Raw genomic sequence first — 20,918 nt, forward strand, 5'->3', positions numbered from 1 at the left:
TTCTGTCCATAGTCAATAAGATTAATTATTAATTAACATTCTAAGAAAATTTTATTTACGTACCAATCGTATTAAAAATCAGTCCTTGGATAGTGTTCGAAGATTGGGAATTAATAATAAGAAATCGATTGATTGGCGTGTGCCAAAAGAAGACATATTTACAATTTCATGGAATATTGCGTTGAGTTTTCATTCATAGAATATTCTGTTTGGTGTTAAATCAATGGTTTGTACCGATAGAAACTGTTGGATACTTTCCGTGATTTTTCCAATATTATTTAGGGAACTTAGTGTTTACTCTGTTGAAAATTAACGCTAAAAACGATGATCAAAAGAATTGTAATCGATTGAGGCTTATTAATTACATATCTCGTTCCGTTTCTCCCAAAAGGATTTTATACGATATCGACCACGAGTGTCGAAAGATGAACATTTTCCAGAGCCTAAATCAAGTTTGGTCACCAAAACATGGTGATGTGTCGAAAAGAAGAGGTAAGATTCTTTCCATATACTTATGTGTATTATATCATGGACGTGTCTTTAAAAATATGACAACTCTACTGCTCATCAAGCGATTTTTAATGTGAACAATCTCAGATTGTCCAAAATAAAAATGTGGCTCAATGCTATTCAATTAAATGCTGCGGAGTCTTTGTACATCTAAAAGTTTTTGAAAGAGGAAAAAAAATTAAATTGATATTTTTTTTATCTTTATAAGATGAAATATTCTTGAACTAGGTAAAACGTTTGGTACAGTTTACACTATCATGAAATGTTTTATTCTTGGGAGAATGTAAATTTTTGCTATATTTAAACGCCCACGAATCGAAATTATTTACGGGTATACGATGTTTCTTATGAATCTTGAATGTCAAATAAATAATTTCTTTATACGTTTATGGATGTTTTATTATCATTTTGCGTGTAAAAGTTACTTTTGACACGTATGAATTTGGCAATCTCAACTAAAATACGACGCTGCATTCATAAGAAAGTTAACGGTCTCCTGGCTGAAAAGGAGCACATCTCGAATTGCTTGCGTCACAAGCTAGCTTTTAAAGGTTTTACTTGTATTTGTGATGTCTGTTTAATATCAGTATGCTAACTATTTATGATTAATCTCCCAGATAATAGGAGTGTTTGTGAGTTTGCTTATGGGTTACAATTTCTCTTTGAGTAAATATGCTTATAAATCTAGTTTATCTTATTTAAAAATAAATAATTCTAACATAAATCTTGTGAACTAAAATACTGATAATGTCGAGAATTATTATGTTGACATGATTTTGTTCATGTTCTTCATTGAATTTTCCAAAGTGTTTTATCTGTGCTCTTGTTTATCTCCATAGAAGCATTGTATCTTCCACTCTTTATTTGATCTCCCATTCATTACATCACCAATTTGCCAAAGCAACCTCTCAACATACTTTCCTTACACTATATTTTTCATATTCTGATTTTTAAGGATTTTTTTTTCCTTTTCCATACTTACAGTCCAAGTTGCTCATTTACTTTTGTTACTTTTTATGTGTTATTTTAGTTACTTGGTGCTCTTTGTTGTGTTTGTCTGTTTTCCATGTCTGGTCTTTGTCCCTGGATTACATTCTTTTGATTTCTGCTAGAATCTTGGTTCCCTTGATTATGCTTAAGGACAATTGCTGAGATGACAAAACAATGTAATTGCAATTATCACATAGTTATAAAGAATAAGTACATGTAAGCACTTAACTATGACATAGCAATGAATGCATAGCTATGCGATAACAATTAATATGACAAAACTAGGATAACATGTCAGTTATGATTGGGCTAGAAGATGGTAATATAAACATTGTTTGTATACTTCATTTATGTATCTTTATTCTCATAAATAAATTTATATACTTTTATGAATTATCGGTAGTGACACTACATTGTAACTATGAAATAACAATGAATTCATGATGACAAAACTATGACTAAATGCCAGTTACAGAATTTTTATGAATTGTCAGTGGACTTGTTGTGGTAAAATATCAATATTGGCATAACTAAGAATGCCAGGGAAAACATAATTTTGAGATGTACATGTAGCTATGACAGATTAATAACTTAATGCTAATTATTGAAGATAGCAATATGAAATGACAGAGATGACAAAGCTATGAAATGTCATTTAACAAACATACATAGTTATCAAAAAGTATTGATGACAGAAATGACAGCATGACAATTGTGACAAAGCTTTGTAATAGCAATGTGCACATTATTATGAAATATCAATAATGATGAAAAAAATAAAATAACCAGGAAGGTATAATAATCAGATATGAATAACCATGACAGTTGTGGCAGAACTTTGATTGAAATTGCAATTTACACATTGTCATGAAATGTCAATGAATCCATAGTTAAAAAATCATTAATGAAATACCAATTACATATTTTTTATGAGTTATGAATAGATGTAATTATAAAAAAAAAAACAGTAAAGATATCATAAGGAAATGATAAAGATAACAAAATCATGATGTTCCATAAATGACAAATTGTCAATTATGGCATATAGAACAGTGAATTAATTGAAATGATGCACTTTTTAAATGAAATAAACGCACACACACACACACACACACACACACACACACACACACATATGTACATGTAGTCATAAGAATCATGAAAATGTCATTGATCATGTCATTATTGAAAATGATTTATGATGAAGCTGTGACAAAACAACAGTTACAGCTGAGCTATGAAGTACAAACATAATTATAAAATGACAATAAACACATAGTAATGAGATGAAATTAATGTCAAAATATTAACTATGCCAGCTAGTGATTTGAAATGACCTAAATGACACTGTCATTGCATGATATTGAATACATTGTTATAAAGAAAATGTGGACAGAACATTGTTGACAAAACTATGAAATGTCAACAATACATTGATATTGAAAGTTATACATTACAAAACTATGACAAAATGTCAATTATGGCAGTTATTCATGAAATGATAACTTATATATGGTTAAAATATAATACTAAAAACAGAATTGTGACAACATGCCAATGTCAGCTGATCTATGAAATGGCAATGGAAATAGTTATACATTATTAATATTGATTATGGAATGACTATGTATATTTCAGTATTAACAAGATTATGAGAAATACAATTATATTAATTATTGAAGCTAGAGCATTGAAATGACTGAAGAAATGTCAATGAACACACATAGTTAAAACAACTACTGACGACAGTATTATGACAAAATGTCAGTTAAATTGAAGTGATAAAATTGAATTAAACATGTTTTTAAACAGCAGCTTTGGCAGAAACATGAAAGTCAATGAACAATTAGTTATGAAAAATCATTAATGGCAGAACTATGAAGCAGTATCAATTATGGCAGCTCTAGCTAAGACATATATGTAGCTGTAGTGGATATAAATGACATAGTTATAGAAATCATAGGTAGAAATATGATATCTCCATTATGTCTAAAGTATGAAAGGACAATGGATACATCATTATGATATTATACCTCTGCTCAACAGGGGGATGGAATATTGGAGTCACCTTGTCCATCCTGCTGTTGGTACATTCAGATTTTGTTGCAACATTCTCAACTCCCGATGGATTGATTTTAAATTTGGTTTGTGGCTTTTGATAAAGACAGGTCATAAATTGCAAGTGATTTTGGATGCTGCAATTATTGCAGAGATTTGGAATGACTGGGATGACGCGGCTGTGAAATGGTAATTATGGCAGAGCTGTGAAATGACAGAGATGACACGGCTATGAAATGGCAATTGTGGCAGAGTTATGAAATGACTGAAATGACACAACTATGAAATTGAAATTTTAGTAGAGATATGAAATGAATTTATGGCAAAACTATGATATGAATGGGATGACACAGCTTTAAAATGGCAACTATGGCAAAGTTATGAAATGACTGGAATGACACAGCTATGAAATATCATTGAAATGACTGGGATAACACAGCTATGAAATCGCGAGATCACACAGTTATGAAATATTACCATTTTAATGATTGAACTGTTAATTGTCATTGATATACAACTGATCTCTGCAATGTCATGGAAGACTGGGCCATTTGATGTCAGGGTACATATCTATAATTTTCAGTTATGTGTAATCCTGTCTTCCCCACAATGCAATTTTCCTTTCAAAATATGTAGTTATTTGTCAAACAAAAGTGTAATCTCTATAGAACATATACTTATAGAACAAAACAATAACTCAATTGTGTTTTTTATCCAGTTAAATTATAGATAAATGTAATGGATCACTTGATAAGAGAATAAGTTAATTATGCTTTACCCAAGAATCAATGAAACAATGGTGTTTTTGGTAGATTTTAGTACTGTATATTGTCATTGCATTCCAAAGTCATCAACCTTTCTATGTTAATGTTAATTGTAGCTTTGTAAAATTGAACATTGACTATCCTTCCAAATTTTTTTTTATCATGATTAAGGTATCATTATAATTAAATGTTTTTGCTGGCTTTAAATGAATTTGGAACTTGAAATTTTCTCAAAGTTGTGAGAAAACTGTTTATTGACAGGATAAAATCTCAAATTCCTGATTCAATAAATAATTATTTAATAAAATTCATAAAATTCTCTAACAAAGCAACCAAATTTTGCACAAAATAAAAGAGTTGTCATCTTTTTTCAATGAATTTCAATATTTCCTATTTAATTTATTTCTCTTTGATTGTTGTGGTGAATCAAATTGGGATGCATTTATAATATGAAATGGATGAACATTTTTTTGTCATGTGCCACCCAATGCCTAGGTTTGCATGGGCACCCTCTTAAATGTTTAAAGAACCAGTCACTCTCCTTAAATCTATGGTTTCTTTGGTATGTGTGTCTTATTTTCTTTTTCAAATTGATTAATATTATATAAAGATGAATAAAAATTGGCCGTGGAACCTAAATTTGAAGACATGAGAAACTTTGAAGTGGCCTCCTCTTTTTATCCAGAAAAAAATAATTGTTTTCTTACCCATTAGTGTTTAAACTTTGTCTTATCTGACAACTTAAAAATTGCAATGAAATAATTAAATCTTAAACTTTATTGCTGCTTAATAAACCATGTTCGAGTCCTTCAGGCAAATGAAAAAAATGATTTTTTCAATTTTCTATTGCAGTGTTCAAATCAATTGCATGATTGAAATCTTTTTGGTTTTTTTCCCTTTTCTTATCACATTGTAACTTTGGAAGAAGTAGACCACTAACTGAATGAAAGGGAAAGTAATCAAATAAATAATTGGAACTGAGAGATGTTTTATTAAGAACCCTGTTTGAGTGACAATATTTTGATCGGGTTTGCCATGATTGGGTTGGAAATTGGAAGTTTTTGCTCTGTAGTGATAATGTTTCTGACAGTTTCTTGATAGGTTGGGAAGGAAACATTAATTGTAAGACTTTCCCAACAGTTGAATAGACATAAATTATTACATTGATGAGATTTGTTTTTTCCTGTGAAGAAAAAATGGTTTTACTGGGTAACCAAGTGATTTAGAAGCTTTATAATTTATATTTACATGGCATTTTAGAAATCTGTTTTTTTGCTATATTAAAGAATCAACTATAGCTGTAAGATTTGATTGTGCCATTTCATTTAAACTTTTTGTCAGGATTTATTCTTGAAAAATGTGTCTCTTAGGCCTTTTCAAACTTTTTTTTTACTCATGAATTACTCATGAATTACTCCTTTTTATCTCACCTGGACCAAAGGTTTACTTGCCTGACTCAGCTTTTGATTAAGCAGGCATCTGTGGCCATTCTGGAGTTTGCATTACAACCTTAATGGAATATGCATTATTGCCAATACTTCTGTAATACTGAGTGACTGTAACCAATTAACCAGGCAAAATTGACAAATTGAATACCTGTTACATGCCTTCACTTTTTGTATAGCTCAGTTGGTTTCTGTGGCTTATTTCCATTCTTCAATACATTGCATGGACAGTTGTGGACACTCAAGTACCCAGGTGGGGTGCTAAGACTCCGTGGAGCATCTTATTGATTTAAGTGGAAATTTAAGAATTTGGTTATTAAGTAGCAGAGGTTTGCTTAGGAAAGGAACATAAAGCGGTTTTTGAAAGGAACACTAATTACTGGACAGTCAGATTGTTTCAACTAGTAAATCCATACATCTCTCAAATCATGATAGAAGATGGTTCTGTTTTGTGTCTATTGTTTTGATTAGTGATTTATTGTGAATTGATAGCACACTTTCACAGGTTGTCTTCTTAGTTCATCTTTGATATTTCAGAATGCATATGTACAATATTTTTAACTGCTGTCTATCTTGGTACAGCATTATATTTTTTGAATTCTATGGACCATTTGTACTCTTATGAGCATAAGGGGAATCTTTTATTCATGAATATTTAAAGCTAGATTAGACAAAAAATATATCAATGTATTCTACTGGGAAATCTATTTTCTTAGAGAGACAGTTTTGTATCTCCTTTTTGGGGAAAGTTATAATTGAATTGTTGTTTAGTTACACATTTTTTTGTTGTTTTTTTTTAATGTCAAATACAAAGTCTATAAATAAGGAAAGAGTTAAAGAAAACATTGTATGATATCAATTGATTTGTAACTGAAAATGGTAATAAACAGGCTTATTATACTGAACCAGAAAAGATTTCTGAACAAAAAATTAATAAAGACATAGACGAAATTAAGAAAAAATTGAGAAATTTCATTTGATTATGAGGGCCCAATTTTTGAAGGCCTTGTAAGCAATGATGTGTTTGTATACTTAAATTTCTTGTATGAAATTCACTCGTTTTTTAAGACCCATAAACTTTTCTTTCAGGAATAGATACAAGGATGAAGTTCAGTATAGAGCCTCCACCTGGAGACAGTGCATTTGACCAATGGAAAGATGCTATGAAAGCTGTTGCTAGGTTACCAATGGGTATCCCAGAAAGCTTCAGGAAAAAGGTATCCAGTGTGTAATCTGTTATTTAGGAATTCAGGATACCCATACTTTAATGAAATTCATGAATTAAAAATTAATGAATTACCAGAAATGTTGGTACAAAATCCCCAAAAATTAGAAACAAATTTTTTAATGAATAAAAGTAGTTAAAAGAATATTTTAGTGTATTTGCTGAACTCAATAAAATTTTAACGTTACTTTTATCTAAAAGAAAATTAATTTCAAAATCTCTAGGTCTCACTAGCCACTTATAACGTTTCCATTACTTTACATGCTAAACAAGTAATTTTCAATGTTTCACTGTGAACTCCCGGTACAAATGACACCTTAAAGTTGCATACCATTGCAAAGCTTGGAAAATAAGGCTTTCAAAATCAATACTCTAATGGTACGATGTCCATAGAAATTCTTCGCAAAATTTACTTGAATAAAATATACTTAAAATCAAAATTTTTACCTTTTCTGCTAACTGACAGCATGGAGGCAAATTACTCACACATATAAACAATATTCATACACTTTTGTCGTAAATTACATATATGATTTTAAAGTACACATTCTCAGCTTTATTTTGACTACTTTTAGTTAGAATACACACATATGATGCACTTACAATGCATAGGTCTAGGTTCAGTGTGTTTTTGGTACTACATCGGGGGTGTGGCCATTTGATCCGGAAGTGGTTAGTGGGACACTAACCCCCTGAGTTTTAATAGTTGTAGTAGAATTGAGTGAAAAATCTAAAAATTGATTGTAAATAATCAGCATTAGCCTTGTTGCATTAGCGCTTAGTGTCAGAGCAGTGATTTAGAACAACTTAGGAAATTTCTAAAATTTTTTCTCTTATCAAACAGGGAAGTATCAAAACGCATCTGTTATTTTTTTTTTTGACAATATTATGTTCAAGACTTCCTGATGAAGAAAATTCAATGAGTCACCCATGACTAGTCTTTTTGATTTCCTTTTGGACAAATATGCCAAAAAGTAATGTAAATGATATTTTTTTACCCACACTTGGCTTGTAAAATTCAATTTAATTGCCCTTCCTATCCGGCTGTAGGCTACATAAGCAGTCTCCTTGACTCCCATTTGAAAAAAAAGAAAGTGCAATTTTTACAGTACTTAGAAGTGGGTAGATAATGTATTTTGATTTTTTTAATTCTGATGTATACTGTTTTATTATTATTTGTGGGTTACCCATTTTTTTGTGGTTTTCGTGGGTTTTGTAAACCATGTAATTTGGTTCCCAACAAAAAGGAAATTACCCTATTAGTTAGTAGAAAAGAGTTTTCAAATTGGCAATTTCTAAAATCTATGAACTGATCATTTTCCCCTTTATTATGGAAATTGGTACCCACAAATAAAAGTACTGTTACATTATTCTAATCATATTGTCTATATTCACTTATGACATCATTGAAGTGCTTTGTTCTAAACAGGTTTTTAAGGGCTAGTTCATGGTGTCACTTTAAACATACGTTCATTCTTGTGTGAAAGTTTAAAACCATGTTGAATTTTTTTACAGTTTTAAACTTATTGTATGAACCAACAAGAGTCAGGCATAGTGTTAATTTTGCATTAACAATGTAGTCATGTCTCATGTTGTCTTTAGTGTTTATCTTGCCCGCGACAAAAGACTAAGGGTTAAGTATTGCTTTTCTGGCATCATTGTTGGGTCCACATGTAGATATTTATTAGGTCAGTTTAAAATGAACCACTTATGCTAGGTCAGTCATATTTGGCATGCAGTTCCATTAGCATCACTACATCACAGTTCAATATCAGTTTCATGCATATGCCTAAACAGTCACAGTCTATTGACTTTAAAATTTCTGTTAAGATTTTTTAAAAGTTTTCTGATTAGGTCAGTTTAACATGAACTACTCATGCTATGTCAGTGCTATTAAGTGTGAAGTCGCATTAACATCACTACATTACACTTCCATATCTTGTTCATGCATATACATCTGCAGTCACTATCAAATTTGAATAACAGTTTATATGAAGCTTCCTCACTGCCAGAGGTCATCAAATTGTCTATTTCAGTAGAAATCTTAGCCTTTAAATTTCTGAAGCTGGTTGCCATCAGTTCTTATATATTGTGTTACTCCATTCAGGGCCATTTACAGCCATAACCAGTGCAAAGAAAACAGAAAAACCTCTCAGACAAATGAAGGTTCTTTTCTGTATTGGCTTTCCATTCATCATTTTGATTTGAATCTTTATTTCTTACTTGTTTTTGTGGTCTCATGAGAAAACACACTGAGCAGATGTATTCATTAAAGGCCAGGATATTGGAAATAGATATTTGTATTTGATTTATTTCATCTATTGTTAAAGCTGTTATGGACACTTTAAAATTTTGCCTATGAATATTATAGAAGAATTGGTTAATTCTAATGGCATATTATTTTCTTTTCTTTAAAAAAAAAAAATAAAAACTTTCACCAGCTGAATAGGTACTGCTTATATGTGCTTATTATGGAATACTGTTCTCTGTCCATCTGTCTGTCTGTCCACACTTGGTGAAAGCTCAGTATGCAGGACTAGTACTATGTAAATTATAAGTTTTTGTTCTGAAATGTACAAATTAATGCTGTATGACAGAAAACCACGACCAATTATTCGATCAAACTAAGGATAATTGATAAACATTTTCATTCATTGTTTTTTTTTATGTTTTCATGTCATACTGCAGTCACAGTTATAGAAGTTTAAGCATTGAAATAAATAGGGACATATGTATCTTGTGCTTTAAAAGATTACAGTTAGTGACCTGAATCAGAAGATAAATTTTGCAGTTTAAATATGATGTATAGTGAATTTATTTTTATTTTTGAAATTTCAGGGTGTACTCTGAAGTTTGATATATTCTGGCACAAGTCACATGCAGTGGAATTTAATGTTACTTTTGGTTATTTTATTTCAGGTCTGGCTTAGTCTTGCTGATAACCATATAAGAGAACAAAGAGTTGATTGGCAGAAAACCATGAGATTTGTTTTCAATGAGAAGAGCAACCCAGATGATAACAATTTAGGTCATCAGATAGTAAAGGTCAGTTGATGTGTAGTGCAGAAATTTACTTGAACATGAAAAAAGTTATTGTCTATATGGAAATTTTGATGGTATTATTTTACCATTTTGTGATTGTGGTAAAAAATTGTGTGTAGGGGTAAATACTGTGGTCAGATATTTTCACTTCCGTACCAGATTTCCTGTTGGAGTAATTTTCAGGGGTATTTCTTGACTGTGAGTGTGAGTTTAGCAAAAATTACTTCAAAGCCAAAATTTCCACATTTATCGTATGTATATTGATTGTCCATTTTTTTTTCATTGAGATAACACTTTCATACTTGCACCCTATTGACATTATATGAGGCCTTTGTTATTCTCCAATTAGAATTTCTTGTTACATATGAGGTTACTTCTACAGTAGTAAAAATGCACTCCAATTCATTGGCATTGGTGTTAAGGGGCTTTTAAAAATTGGTTCTTCTCTTTGTCCTTTTCTGTATATCCTATTTTTCTATTAAAAGTAATGTTTTTAAATGCTGTAAAAAGTTCTTTAATTCATGGATACCAATTTTCGTGGAATAGGGAAGAAACACAAGTTAGTGGATTTTTGAATTCATGGTTTTTAGGTTTTCTGTATACACATTGATGGAAATCTCCTTTTTGTTCGGAACCAAATTTTGTGGTTTGGCCTACCCTGTAATGGCTTGTAAAAAAAAACACAATTATTTTACTTCAGGTCTTTTTTCTGATATCTTGAGTATTGCATTAATTTATTTCAAGGAGCTTGAAAAAATAACACCACATATAATTTCTAGTGGCTCTTGTTTTCAAATGAATATTAAAGAATTCAATTCCTTACCCAAACATATATTCATACCTCATTAAATTTTTACAGATGTATGCATGTATGAATAGCAATTTCAGAGATTACAGTAGTATTGTGCCAACTTGAAACCATTTAAAGCTCTTTCCATACAAAAAAGACATATAACTGTTAATGATTGCAGTTTTAAAAGACCATAGTCATAAAATTTGCAGTGTAATGGATGTTTTCTCCCATAAGATTGATATAACAGCAGTTATTTTCCCTGGCAGTAAGTGGGGGATTGTATTAAAAGTTTAACTTGGTTTTTATTGATGTTTTTCGTTTTAAGCTTAATGCTATTTGTATATATTGCAGTAGATTAATTTGGCCTTGATAAAACTTTTCATTGTTGCCGTAATTGATGTCATAATGTCTGTTTCATTGTATGCTTTATAATTTGCCCTCATAATCTTTTATATATATACAGATGGTTATACTGATGACCTTATAATGCAAATATATTAAGGCATTGCTTAAATTAATGTAAATATGTTGAGTCACTAAAGTCTAATAGATACAGTGCCTTGACTACTAAAAGTGATTTTCTGAGATGTAATTTGGTCCTGTTTTAGATGAAGCCTGAAATGCTCATTAGGAATCTTTTGAAGGCTTAATTAATAACAAAAACAAATTAATAGAGGAATATAGAATTGACCTTCGTATGGAAAATAGTTATTGTCTGATGCATACAAAAGGATTCAAGGGTTTAATATGTTAAAACTTGGTAAGCCCAAATTTGCTTAACTGCTCAATAGACTTTGTTTGTAGGAAGGTAAAGGCATCAGATGTGCATGAAGGAAGATAATAATTTCCTGATGTCTACTAAATAGATATGCTATCTTAAGAACTGTACATGTTTAAACCATGTAAGCCCAACTCCACCTATGTGGCTTCATGGATTTTGATGAAACTTTTTTTCAAAAGTTAAGCATCATATTTTGATGTGCATGAAGGTTGGACGTCATCATATGATGCCTGCAAAGGGAGATAACCAAACTTAAGGGTTTTACTCATGTTGAAACCCACCTAAACTGTTCTACAATGGAGTAAATAAACTTTTATAGGAAGGTGAAGCATCATAAGTAGATGTATATTGGTGAAGTTAACAATTGTTTGGCCACTGCAAGTGGATGTAATCAAAATTAAAAATTTAATATGATGTAAGTCTTCTGAACGTCATCTGTATATCTTCTGGTACTGTTTTGACTACTGATGTTACTAACCTAGCCCAGTAGGCAATTTTGTGTTGCCCGTTTGTATTGTAATATACTGGAAATGCTGTCCGTTTGTATTGTAATATACTGGGAATGCTGCCTGTTTGTATTGTAATATACTGGAAATGATTTTAATCTTAATGGAAGTGGTAGATTTAGCATGCTATAAAACCTTGTTTAACCAACTATTTCCATTGGAAATGCCTGTAACAAGTCAGGACCGTTACAGTTATTTCCAATGCCGGTTTTTGCCTTGATATTGCCACTTTCCTTCTTGGCTTTTTGACTGTTGCCTAGAACTACCAGTTTTTAAATTTTGTTATTATGCTTCATTGAAGCAACAAGGGGCATTCTCTTTGTGAGCTAGTTGAAGTGTTTAGGTTACTGTTTGCTATCAGTTCATAGCTGTGAGCTAGTTTCCATTTTCAGGGTTTGTCCAAATTGTTTGACTTCTTGGCTTTTTGAATTTTTGGACATCATTTTTACATTTGGTTTGGATTAAAAGTTAGTGATTTAACAGAATTGCAAAAGAAACCATGAAAATGATATCCCACAAACATTAGTACCTTCACAGTATACAATTTTACCATTACTCTTTCTTTGCAAAAAAGGGAACATGGTATTTCAACCATATTTTTACCAATGCCACTGGTCTTACCATTACATGTATTTACAATAGGGCGTCTGTTATATAATGTCTGAATTATTTGGCGTTGGTTGTCAGGACATATTTTAAGATATGGTGGAACTGTCAAAACCTTTCAAAACCAAACATGTTCTAGAATCTCAAAACATCAGCATTTGTATTTTTAACATAGTTTTACTTTTAATTACAATAAGTTTTCAGTTAAAACATCTTTTTCTGTATTAAATCATGTCAATTTGAGTAGATTTTAGATTCTGAGTTAGGAGCACTCTGAAAGTATTGAATTTTTTTATGTTCTTCTTCCATCATTTACTTGATATCAATCTGACTGTCTACTGCTAAAATGATTTTGATGTTGAGTATTGTACCCTTCATTAGCATCAATACCTAATGAATATAGTTTTCACCCTTTAGCAGTTCATTCACACATTGTGTTTCACAATTACAGTAAACAATCGTGATTGTTGCTAATTAGATCTCTCTCCAGACACTTTCTGCCATTTTACTGACGTATTTCCCATTATCAACTTTTGTAATGCCGCTCCTTTGTGTTAAGTGGAAACTACATGACAATTTTCCATTTTGGAATAATATTTCTTGGAAAAATCCATCCACTTTTGTGCAATGTGATTTTACAAATCTTCACACGTATATCTATGTCACTTCTGATTTTTATTTTGTTTTTTTAATAATGTCTTCATGACTTTAGTTTTGAAGAACTTGCAAGAAATCAATTACTGGTGTATAATGCATTTGTATATGTTTTTTTTGACACCTTTAGATACAATAAACCATTGATCTAGAGTTCTGCATGCAGTGACTGTCTAGTTCAAAATTTACACAACAAAAACAAGAAATATTCATTTATTCACAGTAGGAAATCTAAGACAGAAATGCATTATTTTAAATCTCATGGTTATAAATAAGTATGTCTGTACAAAACTACCATATAACTGGTAAAGGGACTTTCATTTAAAAAAGTATCCATAAACAACTAACTGCAAGACTTGCCATTCCAATATTAAATATATTCTTACACAACAGATGTTTCAGTTTTAATGTAGAAAATCTTGAAATAACCAGTGAATTTGGTAATGTACCGTTAAATGGCTTATGTTTGGTTACAAGATTTATTTTAAGTCTCAGATACATTTTGTTTAATCATGTATCCTTTAATGGAGTAAACTAACCATTTACAGTGATACCTATCTATACAGAAGTCTAAGGGATGTTTAGATTACACATACAGATGACATATGTAATATGCACAAAGGGGTACAAGTTTGATAAATAAGTTAAGTCAAGATTTGATTATAACAACAATAGTCTATAGATTTATTGCACAACCACAAAATACAATGAGTTTGACAAACAAGTTCAGTAAGATGATGGTACTAGATCATGAATTAAAAATAGTTCTACTGTTGGATAGGTTTCAATTTTATGTCTGGATCTGTTTAAGTCTCACTAAACACTTGTAACATTTCTATTACTTTACATAGTTAAAAAGTAATTTTTAAAGTTCCACTGTGAATTCCCAGAACAAATGACATCTTGAAGTTGAATACCATTGTGAAGCTTGGACAACAAGGCTTTCGAAATCATTACACTAATGGTGGAATGATGATAGAAGTTTTTCACAGAATTTACTTGAATGAATAATACTGAAAATCCACATTTTTTCTGCTAACTGACAGTATGGAGGCAAATTACTCATGGTAGCAATATTCATTTACTTTGGTAGTAAATTACAAATAAGATTTTTTTAGTTACACGTTCACAACTTTATTTTGATGCCTTTTATCTACACACACACACAAATTATGCGCTTACAATGCATAGGTCTAGGTTCAGTGCATTTTCGGTACTTCACTGAAGGGTGGCCATTTGACCTGGAAGTGAGACCTTTGATAAGTTACATTGTATATTGCTATGATATCTCTCCGGAATCTGATAAGGATTGATCTTTATTCTACTGCCTGTATAGTTATGTAGCAAATCTTAATTACCAAACTATAATACTATTGATATTCTAGCTTTATCGTCATTACCTTTCTCACACCCTAATCTAATCAACTAAACAAAGCTCTGTCTTTTTATTTATGATACATCGATTCTGGCTGGCCTTATATAAATCTTGCCATTACTTAGGAGGATATTGTCACTGGCTTAAAATTGTCATTATTCCTTTATAAGGATTTATAAAGACAATCTGTGTTTACATTGTAGAAAGAAATTATTGCATGACGTCTTCCATTTGAGTGGGAGTTTCTGTTCAATATGTTCATTCAGTAAAACAATTACTGCCTAGTTAAATTCCAATTCATTAACGAAATTGAACCTATTGTTCTATTTTAACCATAGTATGCACTGTTTGTATGGTTCTTTTACGTCAATCATTGACTTAATTTGAATTGTTTAATTTGCTTGAATACTGCAGTACTACAAAAATCATTTTACTGTAAAACAATTGACAATAATTGCCTCAGAATCAATGGCAGTTGTCATTTATTTTCAGAATGAGAGTAAGAATTATTAAATTTATTTTTAGTAACTTGAGATTTACGCAGTGGCATTTTGATGAGACCTAGGGGTTGTAAATATAGGATACAGATTTCCTACCCAATTTTGATAAGCATGTGCTAGATCTATCCTCATGGCTAACACTTGAAATTCAAGTAGATTTCTCCTCAAATTGTGGGTTCTCAATTTAAGAATTTCCCAACATCAATTTTTTTAAGGGACAAGGCACCATAATTGTGAGGAGAGATAATTCATTTAAATTTTAATTTGTGTATTGCTGTTGAGTATAACCTCTGAATCACATCAATGACATTGGGTGCATTTTTTCAGGCCTGCCCACAGTACATGTGTTTTTTGCTTGTTTCTGCATTAAAACTACCAGCCACCAGGGTTTAGTTATAATAATACCAATAATTAGTAGCCTGTAAACATTGTGACAATGAAAAACATATTAAGTAACATACCAAAGACTACGGAAACATCTTTTTTTCTTTTATTTCTTTTCGTTGGTATTCTACAGTGCATAATTACAGTTTATACCCAGATTACATAAATATATTTAGATTCTTCATACCAATATACAATGTATACTAATAATAATGTTGTTCATACCAATATACAATGTATACCAATAATAATATTGTTCATACCAATATACAATGTATACCAATAATGATGTTGTTCATACCAATCTACAATGTCTACCAATAATAGTGTTGTTCATACCAATATACAATGTATACCCATAATAATGTATACTAATAATGATGTTGTTCATACCAATGTACAATGTATACCAATAATAACGTTGTTCGTACCAATGTACAATATATACCAATAATAACGTTGTTCATACCAATGTACAATGTATACCAATAATAACGTTGTAATAGTCAGCCCAAGGCCACTTATTGAGTTTTGTATAGACAATATCGTTTGACTTATTTTAGTCTCTTGTATTTTGTTTGATTTTCATAGAACTGGTTGTAGTGGTTTTTAACTTATTTATTTCATTTTCTTGTATTGTTCAGGATCTTCATAGAACTGGTTGTAGTGGTTTTAGTGGCCATGAAAATGAAGAGGATCGTGCTTCATTGAAGCGAGTGTTACTAGGATTTGCCAGATGGAATAAATCTATTGGTTATTGTCAAGGATTTAATGTAATAGCAGCATTATTATTAGATGTCACAGAAAGGAGGGAGGATGATGCTTTAAAAGTAATAGACATAAGCATAGTTTTTTTTTAAATATATATATACATGTATATATTTTAGTTTGAATAAGACAAAGTTATAATATTCAGACAAAGATGACACAGTTTTGAGTAGTATTGTCTCATATTAAAAAAATAATACAGGGTGAGCAGTTGTTAAAATGGAATGATTCCATTTTAAAAAAATTTTTTACAGAATAACAATAGTCGATTTTACGTAGCATTGGCATTGGAAATTGCGGATATTTTTTAGTATCAAGGCAGTAGCCTGTGATAGAAAATATCAGGCAGTAGGAACACTGAAAGAAAAAAAAATAAGATGCAGATACATTTTTTAATTTTGGTGCATATTCAATTATCCTCAGATGCATGTACTATTAAGAATGACAGTTAATTTGAACACAAAGAACAGAAAACATCACTAGCAAAATGTAGGAAATAAAGTACAAAATAAACATACTTGTGTAACAAAGACATAGACAAATTCACAAAACATGTATTGTTTTATTTTTATCACTGTAAAATATTGAAATTCTTTGTGATCATAATTATGGTAATTTTGAAGTTATCTTGAGTTTCAAAATGTCCTAAAAATGTCATTTATTCCTATATCATGTTCTCACAAGTAGTGTACTTCATGAAGAATTATCATCACTATTTAAGCCAGAATTAATGGAACCATCAAATCATGGAAGTACATGTATATATGTCTGTCCATCTGTCTTACATGAGTTTTGCATTTAAAGCTTTTGTTTATGATGTTTGTTGGTGCTCTCTTCTAAATCCCCCCCCCCCAAAAAAAAAAAAAAAAAAAAAAATAGCTTACTGATGTTCAATTCAACTAAATGTTTTTATTTGACTGTGTTTGTATGGTATCACAAACTCAGCTATCATAGATAGTTTGTTTTTAGATGTTAAATGTATTTACAGATATGAATGGCATAGAAATGTGTGCTTAGACATATCAATCAGTATATTTTACATCTAAGGAGAATACTCCTGGTTAGCTGGAATATTTTTTATCTCATCAATATTCTGTAATATTGAACAATGATCCTATTCAAATGACTGAGGATTGTCCACTGGCGAGGAAATTACCTCTAGCCATCATCCTACTCATGTTTTGTCGATATTGTATTTTTCACAATGTTTTTACATCACTACTGAGATATGTACAATTGATCTATGGATTGTTTGTAGTAACTTTATACTATAAAGATGTAGGTTTGATTGGTTATATAAATGATTATGGTTTTAGATTGATCCACACAAATTTTCAGCAAAAAACAATCAATTTGAATGACCAGAGGTTTTTAGTTTAGTGCAAAGTAATTTTCTTTTTTATAACTGATTGCTTGATCTTGCTGGTACAGCTTAAGTATACAGAAAAAAATTCACATGCAATAAACAGAAAATAATTTATTGTATAGATAGCAGTGGTTTATTTATTTTCCCAAGTTTAATTAATTTCAATAATTTATTTTGGTATTTCACATACATGTAAAATGGCATTTTTGTTTTCATAGATCACATACAAATTTAGAAAAATATTTAAAAATTACTTAAAAAAAACATGGGTAATATCTTGAGTAGTAACAGGAAGTCAGTAGGTGGTAATTAATCACTTTTGCCATGAGTTCTCAAAGGTTTTACTCAAGTATCGAGTAAGGTCAGCCAACTCGCTAAATCAGCATTTTTTGGTACTCATAACCAAATTATGGTTATTGGTTCCATTCTAACTAATTTATATCATATAAATATTTTACAATTTCTTGCTTTTCATTTAGATGAAATAGATTCTTACACTTCCTTCTAAGAAAGATCTTAGATGATTGGTTTCTTGTAAGGAGATTCACTTTTTCACTTGTTGAAGAGTAATCAAGGGAACCAAGGTTATAGTGGTAATCAAAAGAATGCAATCCAGGGACAAAGATTACACATGGAAAACAGACATACACAACAAAGAACATAAAGTAACAAAAATTATATATACAAAGTAACAAAAGCAAATGAGCAACCCGGACTCCACTAAAAACTGGGAGCATGGACCAGGTGCACCGGTAGGATAAGCGTCCTCTGCTTTTCTAGAAACACCCGCCGAGTTGCTCATAAAAAGTCAAGTCCAGGGCAGACAAACGAGAAAAGGAAAACTATGACCCGTTGAAGTATTCTTCACATTAATGCTCGTTTACTAATAAATGAATCCTGAAATGTTCAAAGGCAATTTGTGTACGAACTTACCATTCAATAACAAAAATAACTTTTCTACTTTAGCCTGTAGGATTTGTTGATTTAGATGGTTATTCAGTTACCCAAGTTCAAATGCATTTAAACTGATAAAAAGGGACTTGAGAATATAATGTCTGCTACAGACAGGTTTCACTGAATTTTTTTTAAAGGTTTTCTATCTTAGTATAAATGATCGAGTCTTTTGTTATTTTCAGGTGATGATTTACATTATAGACCATGTATTACCTGAGAGTTATTATATGAACAATCTCAGAGCCCTGTCTGTTGATATGGCTGTATTCAGAGATTTGTTAAGAATTACATTTCCTAAGTTGTCAAGACATCTAGATGTTCTACAAAATGCTGCTCAAGATAATACTACTGGTATGAAATATTTAATAGGGATAATGTGTTGGTAACATTATATATGTAAGGCATCTGAAACAGGCATGACTCAAAATCATTCTGTTGGAAATGATGCTCATAATTTGGAAGTGTTAGCAATGCTTTAGACTTGCTACAAGTCCCTCTCTGTATATTAAAGAATATATGAAAAAGTTAATTCATTGCAAATATCCCTTTGATAGCAAATCTAATAATTATTACGGGAGCAATTAATATGGTGTTATCAGAGAGGTTAAGTACATAGATTTTCTCTATCATATCTATATACAAAAGTGGGACTTGTAGCAAGTCTAGCAGTACATTATCAGCTCTCTTGTATTTTGCTCACTGTGATTGGCTGGGAAAAAAGTTTGAAATATGCTGATACATGTAGTTTTTATCCTGTTTTATAAGTCTTTTTAGTTATTTTTTTATAACTTTTTACACAAATTCCTATGTTTAAACAATACAAAATGGTTAAAATTTGATATAAATGATAAAATGACTTTTATTCTTATTATCAGTGATTTCCATGATCATACAAATATTAATGGAAAGTATACATAAGGTCCAGGCTGTATTGGTACTACCCACATTCTTGTATGGCCTTGAACTTATCCATTGTTCTGATTTCATGTAATTTAAATCAATGCACGTTCTGCAACATCTTTGATATTTTCTTTGTTTCAGGTGCTTGTTATGAACCTCCTTTGACCAATGTTTTTACTATGCAGTGGTTCCTTACCATGTTCGCTACATGTCTTCCAAAGGATATAGTTCTCAGGGTTTGGGATTCTCTGTTGTTGGAGGGATCAGAAATCCTACTTAGAACTGGGTTAGCTATCTGGGGAAAATTATCCAGGTAGGTCAAAAGTCAATAGGGTAAACAAGAAGGTGAAAAAAAACCAAGATAACTTACGTTTTCAGATCCTACAACTGTCTCCTTACTATTTATGTGAAGTGCTGTTGAAGAAATACGTAGGCAGAAGTTAGGTATTGCTGTTGAAGAACTCTTGTTCCTGGAGTTCTATTTTTTCCTCTAATTTTGTTGTTGATCAAACCATGTATTTAATTTTCACCAAAATATAAACATTCCTTTGAAAAATTAATAGAGGCTATTTTGAAATGATTTGTTTTTGTTATTCAATTTGACATAAGGATTGATTTTCAGTTTTTCATATAACTTTCATAACAGCAGCTATGTCTATCTCATATAAATGTCAGTTATTATATATGTCTATTTATTCTTTTTTTCTATTAAACTACAAGTCTTAATATTTGATAGATGTCATTCTTTTGGGAATTTTGAACTTCAAAATATAAACATTATACCAACCCTTAGACTTTTTTTCATGTGCCCAGAGGCTGAATGTCATTAGAATGTCTAGATCCTTGTTTCACAATAATGGATTTATCAAGGGTTTTAAAATCAGTAGTTTATGTATGTCATTACATAGGCTTACTTGACATTTCAAAATAAATCAATGTCTAAGCTTGTTCTGTAATACTATTGATGATATCTACTGAGAACTACAAGTCTAGATAGAAGATATATTGATCAGTACATTTAAATTGATATTATACTAAAAAATTAAGTTAGTTAATGCATATTTACCAGTTTGGAATTTTTCCTATAAACTCTTTATCCCATAGGCAGCTTAAGTGGTATTAACCACTTGTATACATGTAACAGCTATCATGTGAAATATCTAATACAACCGTGAAAAATGAGCAATACTAAGGTTAATTTGATTTGTTCATTGATTGTCTGTATAGAAAGATATTTTTGAGAGAACATGAATATATTATACACCTGTTGTTTGTCTGCCTTCCAATTTGTCAACAA

At 30.7% G+C, this 20,918-nt stretch overlaps 1 protein-coding gene across 3 annotated transcripts in view; it reads left to right on the forward strand.

The window, feature by feature from the left end:
* Positions 1 to 20,918, forward strand: part of LOC148627323 (TBC1 domain family member 30-like) — a 59,605-nt gene that overhangs the window by 14,802 nt on the left and 23,885 nt on the right. For 2 of the 3 annotated variants that reach the window (XM_088571351.1, XM_088571360.1), the window contains exons 3-7: positions 6,857 to 6,984; positions 9,912 to 10,037; positions 16,278 to 16,463; positions 18,904 to 19,072; positions 19,763 to 19,934. In XM_088571351.1, coding sequence (XP_088427477.1) covers positions 6,857 to 6,984; positions 9,912 to 10,037; positions 16,278 to 16,463; positions 18,904 to 19,072; positions 19,763 to 19,934 — 781 coding nt within the window. Of the gene's footprint in view, positions 1 to 211; positions 493 to 6,856; positions 6,985 to 9,911; positions 10,038 to 16,277; positions 16,464 to 18,903; positions 19,073 to 19,762; positions 19,935 to 20,918 lie in introns of those variants that run through there. The other variant, XM_088571370.1, reaches the window with a different exon arrangement.

This window comes from Perna viridis, chromosome 1, assembly GCF_037379345.1.
Source record: "Perna viridis isolate PV_CMFRI_1.1 ecotype Kerala chromosome 1, ASM3737934v1, whole genome shotgun sequence".
NCBI lineage: Eukaryota > Metazoa > Mollusca > Bivalvia > Mytilida > Mytilidae > Perna > Perna viridis.